This window comes from Telopea speciosissima, chromosome 5, assembly GCF_018873765.1.
Source record: "Telopea speciosissima isolate NSW1024214 ecotype Mountain lineage chromosome 5, Tspe_v1, whole genome shotgun sequence".
NCBI classification, from domain to species: Eukaryota; Viridiplantae; Streptophyta; class Magnoliopsida; order Proteales; family Proteaceae; genus Telopea; species Telopea speciosissima.
Window position 1 is genome coordinate 54,724,217 of NC_057920.1, and position 18,512 is coordinate 54,742,728.

At 40.6% G+C, this 18,512-nt stretch overlaps 2 protein-coding genes across 2 annotated transcripts; both read left to right on the forward strand.

Annotated features, from left to right (window-relative positions):
* Positions 1–3,551: 3,551 nt before the first annotated feature.
* Positions 3,552–14,003, forward strand: LOC122663091. Its single transcript, XM_043858796.1, has 3 exons — positions 3,552–4,347; positions 4,439–4,551; positions 13,711–14,003. The coding sequence occupies exons 1-3, from the start codon at positions 3,869–3,871 to the stop codon at positions 13,776–13,778; spliced, it is 660 nt and encodes a 219-aa protein (XP_043714731.1). The 5' UTR covers positions 3,552–3,868; the 3' UTR covers positions 13,779–14,003.
* A 2,097-nt stretch (positions 14,004–16,100) lies between these two features.
* Positions 16,101–17,620, forward strand: LOC122662130 (pathogenesis-related thaumatin-like protein 3.5). Its single transcript, XM_043857695.1, has 3 exons — positions 16,101–16,175; positions 16,290–16,950; positions 17,431–17,620. Exons 1-3 carry the CDS (start codon positions 16,112–16,114, stop codon positions 17,567–17,569), a joined length of 864 nt encoding a protein of 287 aa, XP_043713630.1. The 5' UTR covers positions 16,101–16,111; the 3' UTR covers positions 17,570–17,620.
* The last annotated feature ends 892 nt before the right edge of the window (positions 17,621–18,512 follow it).

An 18,512-nucleotide genomic window follows, 5' to 3' on the forward strand; every position in this document is an offset into this window, starting at 1 on the left:
CTCTGAAGCTCTGTTGTATATTGCGTCAGGATGTTGCTGGTATTCCAGTTTTGAGAAAACGTTAGTTGTTTATTTGGGTTTTGTATGGGAGTGAGGTCTTAAGTGTGCGAGTGTGTGATTGAGATTGTACTCAACTCGGGTTGGGTAAGGCGGGTATGTCCCCCCCTTGTAATCTGTTTTCTTGAATGATTTGATTATTAATAAAAGGCTAGGGGCTAGCCCGGGTCCTAGAGAATATTCAGGTTAAAAAAAAAAGTTCGGATATCAACAAAGTCAAGCTGATCATACCTTGTTCATGAAAAGGAATGGTAACCAAATTACAACCCCCATTGTTTTTGTAGATGATATAGTAACTACTAGGAACAGTGATGATGAAACCTCCCATCTGAAATCACTATTAGTAAAGGAATTTGGAACAAAGGATCGAGGACCTCTCCTGTATTTTCTTGGGATCGAAGTTGCAAGATCAAACAAAGATATTTTATTTCTCAATGAAAGTATGTTTTGGATCTTCTCAATGAAATAGGCATGCTTGTATGTAAGCCTATAGATTCTCCCATTGAGGTTAATCATCAACTGTGTAGTGCCATGGGTGATCCTGTTGGCAAAGAATAGTACCAAAGATTTGTTGGCCGGTTGATCTATTTGTCCCATACTAGGCCTGATTTTGCCTATGTTCTGGGCATTGTTAGTCGGTTTCTCCATGATCCCAGGACATCTCATCTTGAAATCGTACACCGGATATTGAGATATTTAAAGTCTTCTCTCAGGAAAGGTATTCTCTTCTCTAACAATGAGAACTTAAGACTGGAAACATTTACTGATGCCGATTAGGCTGGGTCTAGATGATTGGAGATCTACTTTTGGGTATTGTTCCTTTCTTAGGGGCAACCTTGTCACATGGCGAAGCAAGAAATAGTCGGTTGTATCACATTTCAGTGCTGAAGCTGAATATCATGCCATGGCACAAGGGATTCATATGGCTTAAGGGTCTATTGAGTGATCTGGGAGTTGTTTCTGAAGACCCTATGCGCCTCTACTGTGATAATAAGGCTGCCATTAGTATTGCTCACAATCTCGTCCAGCATGACAGGACGAAGCATATCAAGATCGACAAATATTTCGTCCAGAGAAAGCTTAAACAAGGGATAATTTGTATTCCTTTTGTTAACCAGTTAGCTGATGTGTTTACAAAAGGTTTAAATTGTAAAGTGCTTCATCTTTGGTTTCCAAGTTGGGCATGCATGATATATTTGCATCAACAACTTGAGGGGAGTGTTGAGATCCGTGAGGATTATTCCGGGTGGTCGTGTGGTCGAGTAGGACAACCATTTCTATATTGAATCCATCCTTCCAGCCGAGTGGTCGGGAAGAGATTCACATAGATTAAGTCACTTTTCCTTCTCGACTGTGTCTCCGAGGGACAGTTGAATGAGTGTTGTTTCCGGTTCAGTTTGAGTAGCTTCTTATCCCAAGGCTGTTTAAGCTTCTTATCTCAAGGCTGTATATTTAAGACATCCAGAGGTGTATATTCCCATTCTGCCTGGATCCGGTATCATAATTCATATCGTATCGACTTTTTCGGGAAAACTGGTCTTCTGGTATCTAGGCATGGTTTATGCCATGGCTTAGTTTGGGTCGAAAATACACTTCCACTTAGTTTTTTCTTTATTCACACACCTACTCTTTCTTTGATTGGTAGTTTAGGACTTGTTTCTTCTTCCCCCACCCCCTACCAGCACATGAGACCACCTAAAGAACCTCATGATGTCCAGAGAATTTGAAATAGGACTATCATCCTTCCACCACCCGCAATGCCACTCCACGTCCGTGTCTATCAGAGTCCCTAGCCTTTCAGCTCAATCCTGGACATTGTAAAAATCCGTCTGGACACAAATCACTTGCACCCCCATGAAAAATCTCCCATGGAATCTTGCCTTTATGATAGTTCAGATACCTAAAACGACATTAACTTATTTTGTTTTGGATGCAGTAACTTGATCCTCTCGTTTATAGCGGGATCTCCTCTATCTACAATCTGAAAGATAATTAACTTTGCTTCAGAGTGGGCGTGTCTCATATGCAATATCAATCCATCTGGGTAGGGCCTCCCTTCGGCCGGGGTTAGGCAATGTCCGGGCAGGAGTCGCATTCCTCCTTTGACCAGAAGGTTATCAACACGTTACTTTTAGGGTTTTAGTTGTTTTTCCCTTTTTTCCCTTTTAAGAATGTAATCTCAATATAAATAAAATGGACCTCCATCATTAATGACAAGTCACATCATTCCTCAAAACTCTGATTCTGAACTGTTACCGACCATGCCCTTATGTATGGTAGCACAAGTAGAGACTTGTTTCTCATTTAGCCACTACAGGAACTTAAAGACTAAAAAAACAATATTAAGGACACCCCAAGTTTAGGGGATATTAAGATAAATCAGATTACAGTTTATGACTAACCTCCAAAATAACAACCAAAGTCCTTAAGCTTGTTCAGTTAACATGTCCTTTGTTCAAGATAAACCTAACCGAAAACAAATGGGAATAAATTAGGACAAAATCAAGTTTAATTGACCAAGGAAGAAAGTATATATAGAGAGATCAGAAATGTGTGGCTACAGCGGAGGGAATGGAAGGGGGTTGAGAGTTGAGACAGCTGCAGAGGCCAGAGAGGGTTAGGGAATCTATTAATTAAAATGGGGAAAAATAGAAAACATGAGCTCCGCATAAATCGGAAATCACAAAGAGAAGAAAAGTACTCACTTTGGGTTGAATGTGGCTGGTAAAAGGTGAGGCACCAAATTCCAGGAGCTGCTGGGCAGATTGGCAGAGTGCCAAAGTGGGAGGCAACAGTAGGGGCAGAGAAGAGTCATGCCCTGTTTGGCTAAAAGTGAGGTGAATGGAAACAAAAATTGCTTTGGTAAAGTGAAGTGACTCGGGTCTGTTGTTAAGCAAGTAAAAGAAAAGGTGATTGGGTCTGTTTGGTTACAACTTATTGCATGGTTAGGTTTTTCTTTATCATTGTAAACTGGACCATTCATTAATATCGTAATACAACCCACACCCCCTCCCCTGGCCAAAGAAGTGAAGGATTTTCATGTTATGTAGTATAGATTTTACTCTTTTAAATTAATTTTGGCTACTAAGCTCAAACCTGATTTACAAAAAAGGTCCTATGAGAGATAGAAAGTAGTAATATGATATATCATCAAGTATGATGGGAGAATTCATTTATTAAATCAGAAAACCCATGCGTGAGATATATAAAGGGCATCTTTTCCAGGCTGCCTGCCTATCTCAGTGCATCCATATGCCGAAGCCAACTTGAATATGGTTTAAGTTGTAGCATTCCATCTCTTCTTGGAATATTATTAGAGAAACTGGCACATGAGGGCCTCTGATGTTTCTATGTTCTGGTGCTTCCAGACCCAAAAACATCTGTTTAGAAACTTGTAAAATTATGTTTTCTTAATATGGAGTTTCTTCACAGAAATATGTAAATGTGATACCAATGTAATATGTATTACTGAGGTGTTTAATATTGTTAAATGTCAGTTAAATGTATAAGAGCACATATCTGACCAAGTCAAACCTTAAACAGTAAACTTCATATAGAATGAACGCTTAAATTATAACTCAGATATCTCAAATAATGAAAGTTCCCTAACTGATCTGAGTTTTAGTTATGTGATGCATACCTTGTTCTCCATGTCTACCCCTCATCCACCATTTAAAAAAAAAAAGGAATTTCTATGGATCTCCCTCTAGGTTTATAATTAAGAACAGGGATTGTTTGTCCTTGCATTTGTAGTTTGCTCATTGCTCAATTCCCCTGTTTCCTGCAGGAGTCTTACATTTATTGCCTCTTCATGGGGACTCCAAAGGAGGTGTACAATACCTTAGAGGAGAAGTTGAAGAGGACTGTTTTTCTTGACAACCTCTCACCACATGTTACTGCTGCTGTATTAAAATCTGCCCTGGGGCAGTTTGTGAATGTCATTGAGGTGCAGTTCATTCCAAACTACATGGGACCAAGCAACATCCCACGGTGTGCCTTGGTGGAGTTGGAAACTGTAAAACAAGCCCAAAGCATTGTTGAGGAGATGACCAATTACCCCTTCATGATGTCTGGGATGCCAAGACCTGTGAGAGCATGTGTTACTCAAAAAGAGATGTTTGATCGCCCCAAAAAATCAGGTCTAGATATTCGGTGTCGTTGGGCGGATCCTATGGACCCAAACTTTGAGGTGGCAACAAAGGAGAAGGATCTGATCAAGAAACATCAAGCAGAAGCTTCTCTGTTGAAGAAGGTAAAACTGTGTATTCCCATGCATTCCAGGTTTCTTACGTTAAATTTTTAGTGGCGGAATGATAATGTACTATAACTATTTTTATTGGCGGAATGATAAAACTGTGTATTCCCTTTAATTTTTATAGAGAATGAAAAACCATGTTTTTCTTTTGCAGCTGGAACTGGAAGAAGAAGAGAAGCTAATGAAGCATCAGTATGAGGTTCTTCAAGCGAACTACAAGAAATTTGAGATGATTGATAGTGTTGTTGGACAAGTGTGTGTCCATCAAACCCGGTTTGGTCCGGTTCAACCCGGTTCACCTTTGTATTGAACATTTATACATTTTAGTTTAATATTGTCACATGCGATATAAACTTTTTGAGCATTATGTGTCCATAAGTTATACTTAAAATGGTAGTCACGACTAGGGTTTGGGCTGGGCACCCTTATCATATGGTTGTCGCATTGGGTATGCCTACACATGTGATGTCAGGGTACGAATGCGAATGCTCACATGTTTGATGTGTGCATTAGCGAAGAATCTACTTTGTCGATTCCCTCATGTATTATCGCTGGATGTAGGAAGGGATAGACATGTGTCATCGACACCCTGCACCGAGGGAACCCACACGCAAGTGTGATCGCATTCTTTGGTTCATCAATGACCGAGACTCAAGCGAGTCAAAGCCGGTGTTCGGGAATGCGTGAACAATTTGTGAGTGAAGGAGTTTTCCAACACGGTCACCACCGACCGATTGGGGAACACCAAGATAGAGACTGCTCGTGCATGGTCGGATCGTAACTGGATCCAATACCGTTTTGGAAATGGTTTTGCAAAATTTATTTTACATAAAATGATACATTATTTATAGTTATTTCAAATAAAGTGTTTTATCGAGTTTTATGGGGACCCGATCGGATGCACAGACGCTCTTATATGGACATGTACTATGGATTGGGGTTTGGCAAGTACATGTGTACATGCCCTAGATTCCATAATGATGGTGTTGATTAGTGGGGGTTGTATATGATAAATTGTTATCATATTGGGAGTTATTTGGAATTTGCTAATTTAATTGGCTCTTTATTTAATTAATAGATTTGGTGCTAATTATAATTATTCATTAATAATTAAATAAAGAATCTAATTAATACTTTCCCTATTAAATTCTGCTTCTTCACCTGTGTAGCACTTTGAGTTTAAACAGAACTGCCAAAGAGAGAGAGAGTCAGACTCTCACTAGAGCTCTATTAAATCTATCTAGTATTTAATTAAACCCTATTATTATAAATAGGGGACCATAAAACGCAGAAGAGGGAGCTCTCCACATTTTTGGAGCAGACACTCTCTCTCCTATGTTTTTGGTTTCTCTCTCTCCTCTTGTGATCTCTCTTCTTCTTCTTGCTTCTCTCACCTGTATTTGAGAGTTAGGTTTCAAACCCTAGATCTAAGGCCGAGGAGTTTGAGGGCATCCGGGATTGGCGTGTAGAACCTTGCTAGCACCATTGGAGGTTCGGATCCGTTTGCTTGAGCGCTCATTGGAGGAAGAACCACTGTCTATTGGAGGAGCAACACTTGAGGCTCACCAGGTTAGCGCTTCTTTATTAATTCATTCTGTTCATTGATTATTAATATTTATGGGATGCGAAAGAAACTCGAATCGATTATTTTCCACGCGCATTCGAGTATGTGATGGATCCCTCTTGCCATGTGATGGACTAGAGACGAGTTTCTACGTCCCTATTGTGATAATTAATTTTATGGAATGCAATAGGGAAGGAGAAACCCTAATAAGGATGCACTGTGGTTCCCATGGCGCACCATGGGAAACCCTAAAATTAAAATGGGGCACCCATGGGACACCATGGCTAACCCAGACGTGCAAAACCCTAAAGATAAATATCTTGGTCTCCCTAGGGAACCATGGTTTGATCCTGACCGTTGTTGGCCAACAAAGTGTGGTATCGAGCCATTTTCCCACCCATTAATATTAGATAATTAATGGTTAATACGATTATCATGAGTGGGATGCAAGTTGACACATGGGTGGTTAGGATATGATTGTTGTAACAACCTTCCCATGTGCACATGGGTAGTTACAAGGTTGTTAGTGTAACAACCTACCCATGTAATGATGGATTTGGTTTGTTTTGTTCATTCCAATTATTGAAGCATGTATCCAATTAGGTAGTGATTACTAATTTTTATTTTAAAATTTTTTAATCATGTTCTATATGTGGGGGGGGAGCGCACGCTGCCAAGCCTCTACGCACGCCCTTCCCATGAACCTACCCTTGTGCGCATCCCCTTGTGGGTTGCTTGCATGCGGCAGCAAGCTTGCGGCTCTGCGGCCTGCAGCCGCTGTCCGTGGGCTTTATTTAGCCTATGGGCAGCAGGCTCGCGGCTCGCAGCCCAAGGTCGCCGTCCCGGGCCCCTCGTGCCTATGGGCTGCAGAGGAGTGTCTCAAACTCGCGTGCAAGTGGGCTGCATGCACCCCTTGTTTTCCCTCCGTTTAACAAAAAAAAAAAAAACAAATTTTTCAAAACAGAATTTTATTATTTTGTTTTGTTTTTGAAGGATGATGATAGGTGAAGAGATTCCCTCTTTACCCACTTGCAATTAAAATGCGATTTTAATTTTATGGGCTTGGATACATGATATCACATGCGATGTGGTGGTTCAATAATTGAAGGAATCCATGTTTTAATTTTTGGTTCACTTGCTTTAATGCCCATGCATGAAATTATATTATGATGTGATTCTGGGAATGGCATTCTAATAAATGGATGGATTGTTTATGTATGTGATACATGGGGTTATGGGTGGATGTGATGCTCTCTCTCTTTCTCTCTCTCCCCTTTCTTTTTAATAACCAAATGTACTCCACCCCATGGGCAACCCAAATGGTGGGTTGGTTTCTCCATGCGGGGTTTCTTTATTATTATGGAAAAGAAAGTGTAAAGAATTTTTCTTAGGTTTCCATTATAATTTTAGAGGAGTTAGGACTCTTAGGGCATGTAGATGGTGATCCACATGTGGCGCTCAAAGCTTATGGAGATGCAAGTCACCTACTTTGAAAACGTGATCGGGCGGAGGAGATGATTGAGGCGTGGCATCCATGGCATGATAAATACACCCAAAGTTATTAGTTTTATTTTTATTGGGAGGGTTCTTTAATTGCTTCCGATAAAAATGCCGCCATCCCATAATCACTTTTAATTAATGTTGATTAATTATGTTGTTTAAATCTATCCATGTATGGAGAGCTAATTAATCCCTCTTTATTCACAATACATGTATGATATGGACTAGTCTCAATCAGAGACATGTCCATGGCCTCCTATTGAAGATAAATGTAGAAAATGTGTGACATGACCCCGCATAAGCCAACAGGACATTGCCAGACCTCTGCCACGTATTTATCTATATTTACCTCCATCTAGATACGTTAGGGTATAGATAGTGAGAGGGCATTGCGATAGGGCCATCTTTCATGATTCCATGATTCTAACTAATGCAATAGGTAAGTACATGACTTAGGCGTATGTCACCGACAGATCTGGACATGACACCCAGTGGCCGAAAATATTAGAAGCCCATGAGGTGGACAGCTTAGTCCACACTACTATGGTGTGTATAATGACTACAGGTAAGTTATCCATGCAAGGGTTATAGGTATCCAATTCATCTTTTGGGTTATGAGGGAAACCCAAATCATGAAAGACCATTCATGTGTGTGTACTCAATTTATTATTTTCAATGGTCATTAATTAGCATGTGGTTATTTACTTGTGCATGTGTAGATTAATATACGATGGCTGCCGTTAATTCCAACTCGTTAACACTCATTAGCGAATACAAACTTAATGGTACAAACTATGTCGATTGGCACCGAGCATTAAGTTGCTCCCCGATCAAGGATCAGACACGCTCTAGATGAACAAGTTCCTCCTCAACCCAACCCGAACGATTTTGAGGCAAATGAAGAGATGCAAGGGTTCCTTATGAGGGATTCCAAGGCATCACTCTATATCCTAGGATCGTTGGAAAAATAGTTGTAGACTCACCAAGGATATACACACTCGCTGGGGTAAAATGGATAAGCTTGTTGAATTATTCAACAGCAGCTTGACACACGCACACTCCGATGCGGTGAGTCAAATCCATAACTCCAAGATGTCTCTGTGGGGACTCCAGTGATGGATCATGTAATGAAAATGATCAACTGCTTGAAAACTCGGAATCCATGGGGACCGATTTCAGCCTCGCGATACAAGACTCGATGTGATCTTAGCGTCACTCACTTCTCGCCACGCACCTTTTAGGATGTCCTACAAGATGTCCGAGAAGGAGATGGAGCTCACCGAGCTTGCTAATGCACCGGTAGAGGCTGAAGAGTCCTTGAAAAGGACAAGGCTGAGGTCAATGCAATCGAGGCAAAGCCTTCTTCAAATGGGAAGAAGAAGAAAAAGGGAAGTAAGGGCAAGACCCCGAAAGCCAAGGGTGGAAGTCCGGCAATAAAGGCAAAGGCAAGTGCTTCTATTGCAAGAAGGAGGGTCACCGGAAAAGAAACCGTCGGCTTACCGGCAACTTTGAAAGATAAGAAGCCTAATGAAACAGAGGCTGCTAAAGAAGGTACATGTGATGTTCACGTTCTTTATAAGTCTAATTTGTCTTTTTGAACCAACTAATTCTTGGTTGGTGGATAATGGATCCACTGCTCACATTTGCAATGATTTGCAGGGGTTCAAGGAGACAAGGAACCTCGGAAAGAAATGAAGTGCGTCTTCGGATGGGCACTGAACCGAGACCATGGCGTTGGTCTGTGGGAACTTTTATTTTAAATTTTAGTTCGCTAGTTTAGTTTTAAAGGATTGCTATTATGTACCCTCTTTCAAGAGGAAGATAATTTCAGCTTTAAAACTTGTTTTGGACGGATATAGTTTTTCCTTTAATTCTAAATTGATTATTCGCTTTAATAATTCCTTTGTGGCATCCGGATATATGCAAAGTGGTTTGTATTTTTAGATTGCCCTATTATAACTAATGTTGTTTCAAATGTTGATTTGAAACGGAAAGCACTCCGTGAACTCAACATATCTCGGTATCTAAGATTGGGTCACATTAATGTGGACCGAATCAGAGATTAGTGAGGGATGGGCCCTTAGAGAGTCCGAAGGTGGAACCATTCCCCACTGTGAGTCATGCCTTTAGGGCAAAATGACCAAGAAACTTTAGCAATAAAGGTGCTAGAGCCACAGATCTCGTTGAGTTGATACACACCGACGTGTGTGGACCCATAAACATACAAGCAAGATATGGGTATGAGTACTTTATCACGTTCACCGATGATTACTCTAGATATGGTTACATATACTTGATGCGTAGGAAATCGGAAGCCTTTAATAAATTCAAAGAATTTCAAGCCGAGGTCGAAAGACAGCTCGATAAACGTGTCAAGTCCTTACGATTAGATCGTGGAGGGGAGTATCTATCGGATGAGTTTAAAGAACATCTCATATCCCAAGGGATAGTTAGTCAGCTAACTAATCCAGGCACACCACAACAAAATGGTGTATTCGAACGACGCAATCGGACCCTATTGGATATGGTCAGGACGATACTCACTTATAGTGAGCGCCTCTTTTTTCGGGGGTACGCTTTAGAGACGGCGATATATATCTTGAATAGGGTTCCATCTAAGTCTCAGAGCCAAGACACCCTTTGAGTTGTGGAAAGGGCGAAAGCCCAGATTCAACACCTTAAGGTATGGAGTTGCATAGCACATGTGCGAAAGCAATGATGCAGACAAGTTAGAATCCAGGACTTTGAGATGCTATTTCTTAGGCTACCCCAAAGGCACGATATGCTATTATTTCTATGACCCATTGACCAAAAGGTCATTGTAAGTAAACATGTCACATTTTTGAGGAAGAAATGATGACCCGAGGTCCGAACCAAGAGTCATAAAAGAGTTATCGATGGCTCTGCCGTCACTTCCCAAGTGAGACCAACTCGACATACCCGCGAAATACCAACACCGAGGAACCTCGACGCATGGGAGGACTATTAGACCACCCACCAGCTAACTCTTCTAACCGAAGAGGAAACAAGTGGAAGAGTTTCACATGGTATCGGTTGAATCGGATGATGATCCGATGACATACTCGAGGCTCTAAAGGATGTTGATGCCACTAGGTGGCTGGAAGCAATGCGCTCGAAATCGATTCGATGCATTCCAACAAGGTCTCGGACTCTAGTCGATCCACCACTTGGCGTCAAGCTTCGATTGGATGTAAATGGATCTTCAAGAGGAAGAAGGGCGCAGATGGAAAGGTCGAGAGATTCAAAGCGAGACCGGTAGCAAAGGGTTATACCAGTAAAGAGGGTATAGACTATGAGGAAACCTTTTCACCAAGATGGCGATGATGAAATCCATCAGATTTTATTGGCTATCGCAACACACTTTGATTATGAGATCCGCAAATGGATGTGCGATTGCATTTCTAAATGGGTTCCTTCAAGAGGAAATCTACATGGAACAGCCAGAGGGGTTCTCTTCCTTGGAGGAAGAAAGAAAGGTGTGCAAATTGCGAGGTCCATTTATGGGCTGAAGCAGGCTTCGGGAGCTGGAACATCAGGTTTGATCAATCAATCAAATCATTTGGTTTTGATCAAAACATGGATGAACCATGCTTTATAAGAAGATCAGTGGGAGGGCAGTATGTTTTCTTGTTTTATACGTAGATGACATATTGTCGATTGGTAACGATGTAGGATTCCTTTCATCAAGAAAAAAGCTGGTTATCTACAACATTTTCGATGAAAGACCTTGGTGAAGCTAGCTATATCCTTGGGATCAAACTCATAAGAGATCGCTGAAAAGGATGCTAGGCTTGTCACTGTGCAACCTATATAGACAAAGTCCTCGCGCATTTAGTATGAGAACTCTAAGAGGGGAAGTGTTCCCTTCGGACATGGAGTCGTCTTTCCGATCTCAATGTCCTCAGCCTCGCAGACATTGAAGAGATGAAGAGGATTCCCTATGCCTCGCAGAAGAGGGAGTCTTATGTACGCCATGTTGTGTACGAGGTGGATATTTGCTATGCAAGAGGCATGGTAAGTCGTTATCAATCTAACCCTGGACGCGAGCATTGAGTGTCATCAAGAATATCCTCAAGTACTTGAGAAGGACTAAGGAATATTTCTTGGTTTTTGGATCCGATCGCTTGTCGTATTGGGATACGATTCGGATTTCCAAACCGACAAGGATGACAGAAAATCCACGTCCCGGATGGTATATCTAATGGGTGGAGGTGCCATTGTGTGGCGGAGTGCGAAACAAAAGTCTACAACCGATTCTACTACCAAGTAATACCTTGCAACTTGTGATGCAAAGAAAAGAAGGTGTTTGGCGAGAAAATTTCTATCGATTTGGAGGTAGTCCCCGATCTTGTCAAGGGCTCTATTCCCCGTTATGTGACAAATGAGGGGCCATTGCACAAGCTAAGGAGCCTAGGGCTCATCAGAGGAACAAGCACGTGCAATGAAGTATCACCTCATCGAGAGATTATCCCAGCGTGGACGTGAGTATCTCCAAAGTGGACACAATCAAAATGTGTCCGATGCCATGACAAAGGGTTTGTCACCAGGAGTGTTTGAGAAACACATGGAGGGCATGGGTTTAAAATGTATGGGGAATTGGCTTTGATGTACAAGTGGGAGATTGTTGGACAAGTGTGTGTCCATCAAACCCGGTTCGATCCGGTTCAACCCGGTTCACCTTTGTATTGAACATTTATACATTTTAGTTTAATATTGTCACATGCGATATAAACTTTTTGAGCATTATGTGTCCGTAAGTTATACTTAAAATGGTAGTCACGACTAGGGTTTGGGTTGGGCACCCTTATCATATGGTTGTCGCATTGGGTATGCCTAGACATGTGATGTCGTGGTACGAATGTGAGTGCTCACATGTTTGATGTGTGCATTGGCGAAGAATCTACTTTGTCGATTCCCTCATGTACACGCGATGTAGGAAGGGAAAGACATGTGTCACCGACACCTGCACTGAGGGAACCTCGCATCGCAAAGTGTGATCGCATTCTTTGGTTCATCAATGACCGAGACTCAAGCGAGTCAAAGCCGGTGTGTTCGGGAATGCGTGAACACTTTGTGAATGAAGGAGTTATCCAACACGCCACCACCGACCGATTGGGGAACACCAAGATAGAGACTGTCTATGCATGGTCGGATCGAATCTGGATCCAACACCGTTTTGGAAATGGTTTTGCAAAATTTATTTTACATAAAATGATACATTATTTATAGTTATTTCAAATAAAGTATTTTATCGAGTTTTATGGACCCGATCGGATGCACAGACGCTCTTATATGGACATGTACTATGGATTGGGGTTTGGCAAGACATGTGTACATGCCCTAGATTCCATAATGATGGTGTTGATTAGTGGGGGTTGTATATGATAAATTGTTATCATATAGGAGTTATTTGGAATTTGCTAATTTAATTGGCTCTTTATTTAATTAATGGATTTGGTGTTAATTGTAATTATCCATTAATAATTAAATAAAGAATCTAATTAATACTTTCCTATTAGATTCTCGCTTCTTCACCGTGTAGCACTTTGAGTTTAAACAGAACGCAAAGAGAGAGAGAGTCGACTCTCACTAGGGCTCTATTAAATCTATCTAGGATTTAATTAAACCCTATTATTATAAATAGGGGACCATAAAAGCGGTAAGAGGAGCTCTCCACGTTTTTGGAGCAGACACTCTCTCTCCTATGTTTTTGGTTTTCTCTCTCCCTCTTGTGATCTCTCTTCTTCTTCTTGCTTCTCTCACCTGTGTTTGAGAGTTAGGGTTTGTGAAACCCTAGATCTGTGCTGAGGAGTTTGAGGGCATCTAGGATTGGCGTGTAGAACCTTGGTAGCACCATTGGAGGTTCAGATCAGTTTGCTTGGAGCGCTCATTGGAGGAAGAACCACTGTCTATTGGAGGAGCAACACTTGAGGCTCACCAGGTTAGCAGTTCTTTATTAATTCATTCTGTTCATTGATTATTAATATTTATGGAATGCGAAAGAAACTCGAATCGATTATTTTCCGCTGCGCATTCGAGTATGGAATGGATCCCTCTTGCCATGTGATGGACTAGAGACGAGTTTCTCCGTCCCTATTGTGATAATTAATTTTATGGAATGCAATAGGGAAGGAGAAACCCTAATAGGGATGCACCAGGGTTCCCATGGGCGACCATGGGAAACCCTAAAATTAAAATGGGGCACCCATGGGACACCATGGGCTAACCCAGGGCGTGCAAAACCCTAAAGATAAATATCTTGGTCTCCCTAGGGAACCATGGTTTGATCCCTGGACCGTTGTTTAGCCAACAAGTGTTGTAGCTGATAAGACTCTCACTTGCCTTGCTTCTCGGTATGGCATGAGAATGAAAGACGATTGATGCGAACCCATCTCTTGCTTCCTCTGTAAATAATAGAAAACTGTACAATCTCACATTTATAATTAGCAAGCTTCTTCAACATACAACCACACTGTTTGTAACTTGAGGATGGCCATGGCCAAGGACTAGTTTGTTGCTTCCCTCATATTTTGTAAGATTGCCATGGCACAGAGTTTGATATGGTTATGTGGCTTAATCCATTTCCTTGCTGGTTTAAACTGAACATAAATGGCTTCTCCATGGACTTCCCACTTTTCTTAATGTTGTTGGTTGTAGCTTTTATCATTCCTACCTTTATTTCTAATAGAGCCTGCCTAGCCTAGACTTGTGTATCTAAAACTTCTCATGTCTTCCTCTTCTCTACCATCTAGTATTGTAAGTGGAAGATTGCTTCCTGTAGTGCCTTGGTGAGACATTGACATTCAGACAATTCAAGAGGTCCTATCTATGGCAGAAAGGTGTGGTTTCAGTACTGATGGAGATTTGTTCATGGGGTCGAAACAAGATTAAAGCAGTAGAGGCAGGTGCGGTTTCGGTACAGGTAGAGATGCTTATTGAGACGACAGATCAGAGGAGGGTTTGTGAGATGGTGTTAGTTGTTTTGGATCATTTGTGTAGATGAGCAGTAAGGGAGAGCTGAACTGTTCAGACACGGAGCTGGAATTGCTGTTGAGTCTAAGAAGATACTTAGGGTTTCCCATGTGGCAAGTGAAAGGGGAGTGAGGATATTGTCTTCGATCTCGAGGTTCTCTGCAACTTCAAATGTTCTTCAAGATATGTTGCAGGTTGGGGTTGTTACCAAGTTGTGTTTGGTGCTTTAGGTGGATTGTAGTCTTAAAACCAAGGAGAAGGCAAAGGAGATGCTTAGGTTGCATTCTAGGGTTTGGAAGAACTCATCTTGTATCCCTGCCCATTTAATCTCTTGTTATCAATCTTAACAAGAGAATAGTTTTGCCCTTTTTGTACAAAACTGGATAAGATATACATGCATTGGCATGGAAATTTCTATCCAGCACAAAAAAAAAATCCATAGAAGAAAAGTTTGTTCTCCTTGACCTGTTTCTCATGTTTGCATTGCCTAGATGAGTGGGATATTACAGTGGAATCCATTATAGTTGTAAGAATGTATTGATTTCATGTCTTTGGATGGTCTGTTCTTAGACCACTAGCTCTGATGAATTCATAAAAATTGGATCAAAGTGTCTCAACAATGTCCATTGTTACAGTTGCACTGGTCAGACTTGTATCCTTCCCATTGAATAAGAATTCCACCCGGAGCATGGATTGAGGTATCAGTATCGGATCGACCGGATTGTATTGGTATCGGTCAAGGCCGATGCCCATACCTGGCCGATCCTGGATTGGTATATCTCAATCCTTGCCCAGGAGACCTCTTCTGCTAAAATCTACTCCTACATGTCATCCATTGCTTTCTTCTCAAGGGACTATTGAAGAATCTGAAGAAAGCGAAGGACTAATCCATGCAGGTACGTCATAAGCTTTTGAGGAATTCCTTCTTCTAATGATACTACAGAAAAGGAAATGTGAAGGAATAAAGTTAAGTTGTTCTTGGAGGGGAAGAAGAATCTGCTTTAGTTTTTTGTTTCTTGAGGCAGACTAAACCTAAACTACTCTACTGGGCCACCGCCCTCCCTTCACGTCGTTTGTTTATTAATCTCTGGGGATTTGCAGTTCTGCATATAATATGGTCAGGTTACTTTGAGCTGTGATCATTTAGGTGTAGAAAGTTAAATCACTTTATGGTTCTGATTGATTATGTTGGTTGAGGTTAGGGGTTTCCATTAAAGCTTCTTTATGTGGATTTAGACTTGTCAATCAGGGTTTTAAGAAATAGGAATAGGATCAGTGAATATTTCGATTCCGTGATTCGATCCCGATTCCAACCCAAAATGGCCGATTCATACACAAAAACCCTAAAAATTCCTTGTTTTTGGATCTGAGGACTGATTCTAGCGTTCTTGGAGACCGATTCTGATTCCGTTCCGATCATGTGCACAAAGTTGATTGATTCATCAAGCTTAATTAGTCTGATACCCGATTGAAAAAGTAGCCATGTAGCTTAGTTTGGGAAACAAAGAAGAACTTGTAACCTGAAATGGTTTCCAGAGGAATTGTATATCTGACCATGCAAGTAAGGTAGCTCAGTAGATTTTTTTCTTTGGACGGGTAGTTTGTTTGATTCACTCTCTCCCACACGTATTCTTCTTCTCCATCCCCTCTTCTTTATATCCCATTCAGGCACTCATCTTTCTCTTTCTATGTCTCACCTTGCAACCTAAAAAGGCCTACCAAGTAGTAGCTACAGCCTAGGGATGATGGCTCCATTTATGAGATTACTTTCAATTGTGGTGTTAGTGATAATTATGGTTACATCAGGTACTACTCTTTCTAATCTTAATCTTAAAGTTTTTATTTAACACAATCGGTGAGCCTTAATTTAAATAATTATATGTAATTTTATTGGGTGTTTTATTTGATTTTGGTGGGTAGGAGCAAAATTGATTGAATCATCAAGAGCTTTCACCATAGTAAACGATTGCAAAGACACAATTTGGCCTGGGATCTATGGGGAGAATTTTGGTGGTGACGGATTTGCTCTAAAATCAGGCCAATCTACTGTCTTTAATGCTCCGGTTGGATGGTCTGGTCGGATATGGGGTCGAACCGGTTGTAATTTTGATGAAAATGGCAATGGCTCTTGCCAAACTGGTAGCTGTGGCAATTCAATCAAATGCATAGCTTCAGGCAAAACACCAGTCTCACTTGCTGAATTTACACTTGCATCTATCGATTATTACGATGTTAGCCTTGTCGATGGATTCAATTTACCGGTCGTCGTTAAACCGTTAAATGGTAAAGGGAACTGCACTGTTGCGGGTTGTGATGGTGATTTGAGACCCTATTGCCCACTAGAACTCGCCGTTAAATCCGGCAAGAAAATTATCGGTTGCCGGAGTGCTTGTGATGTATTTGGTACTGATCAATACTGTTGTAATGGTAACTATGGGAACCCAGTGACATGCCAGCCTACTTATTACTCCAAGAGGTTTAAACAGGCTTGTCCTGCTGCTTATAGTTATGCATATGATGATCCAACCAGTGTTTTTACTTGCTCAGCATCTGACTACCTCATCATCTTCTGCTCATCAAGGTGAGTGATTCAGTTTCTCAACAATATGATAGTTAATTTCCAGTTTTATTTGCTAGGAAGTATGGTTTTTTATTCAAACACTTTGTGGACAATATTGTAAAACCATTTGGTTCATTGGACTGTACAAGGGACCAAGTCTCATATCTGGTCAATGGTTCAACTTGACCCACAGATTGGCTAGACCGGCTCCTCCTGGTCCAAATCTGTATATGACTAGTCCCTATGAGCTGAAGACAGTTTTAACTTTCAGTAAAAAGTATTCATCTAAAATCTTAAGCTGTGTCTTGTATGCATTCTTGGAATGCATTTTAGGTTGATTTCTCATTCTCGAACTATAAAAACAACTATTTTTATCATCTGAGAAGGCGATATTGAGATAGAATGCATATCAAACACTGCCTTAATATTCTTTGAAATATTGCCTTGGAGTATTGCTTTAAAAATTTAAAATACTAAATATTTTGTGGTACTTAATTGCAGGAAGGATAAGGTTTGCATATTTCATGATCACAAACTCACCTGCAATGGATCAAATGGCTTAACAGCACTTGCTGGACGACGGTGGACAATAATTCTCGGATTTATACTGATAATTATTAATCTATGGATTGTGTTTTAAGAAGATTTAATTCTTGTATCATTTTTTCCCTCTTCTCCTTTTTTGAAAATACAAGATGAACAGTGTAAGGGTGTATAGAAATTGTTTATTTTATTTATAATATTTCAGTTAGTAGATTATGTTAAACCTATTTACTGTGATGAGGAACCATCCATCTTGTCCATAATAAATCATATATGTTTTTAGTAGCCACATTTTTACATTTCTGTTATAGATAATAGCCTTATTTTCCCCCAATTCTCCTATAAAATTGAGTTATTCTTAACCCAAAATGGGCATATTTCACTTATATAAATGAAATGTTTTGATTTTGCTCGAGTTATTCTTCAACATTATAGAAGGTGTTTCAGCTCTAGTGTAATATTCTCAAGAAAAAAGAAGGTTCTTGTCAAATAAGATAACAGAAATAGGTGAAGCTTTAATGGCAGAAAGGGGAGTGTGCGTCCTGTGCCGAGACACAGACCACCCCATAAAAGGCAATAACGACTGAAACAAAAAACATGAAAAGAAGAAAATAAACCAGGGGCACCTCCAATGCCCATATGGCCAATTGAATCATGGTTGCCCAGCCCACCAAAGTGATTTTCTATATAATGAACCAATGTGAAATTACAACTGAAACAAGATTATGATAAATGTTTTACCTCCTTCTCTGTAGCTGCAGCAGCAAAAAAATCATTGAGAGTACTTGAGAAGATAAACAGAAAATTGATTAGGAACTGTTACAAAGTATAGATGAAGAAAACCAGAACCGAGAATGGAGGAAGAAGAGAGAAAGAGAAGAAGATGAGGAAGAGGAGATAACAATGAAATTAATCAGCCTCCCTCATAATGCTCGTATTTATAATCTCAAGTTACAATAGAAAGGGGAACTCCTAATCAGATTAGGAATTCCTAATCATGATAGGATTCCAAGTTACAATAGGAAAAGAACTAGAACTAA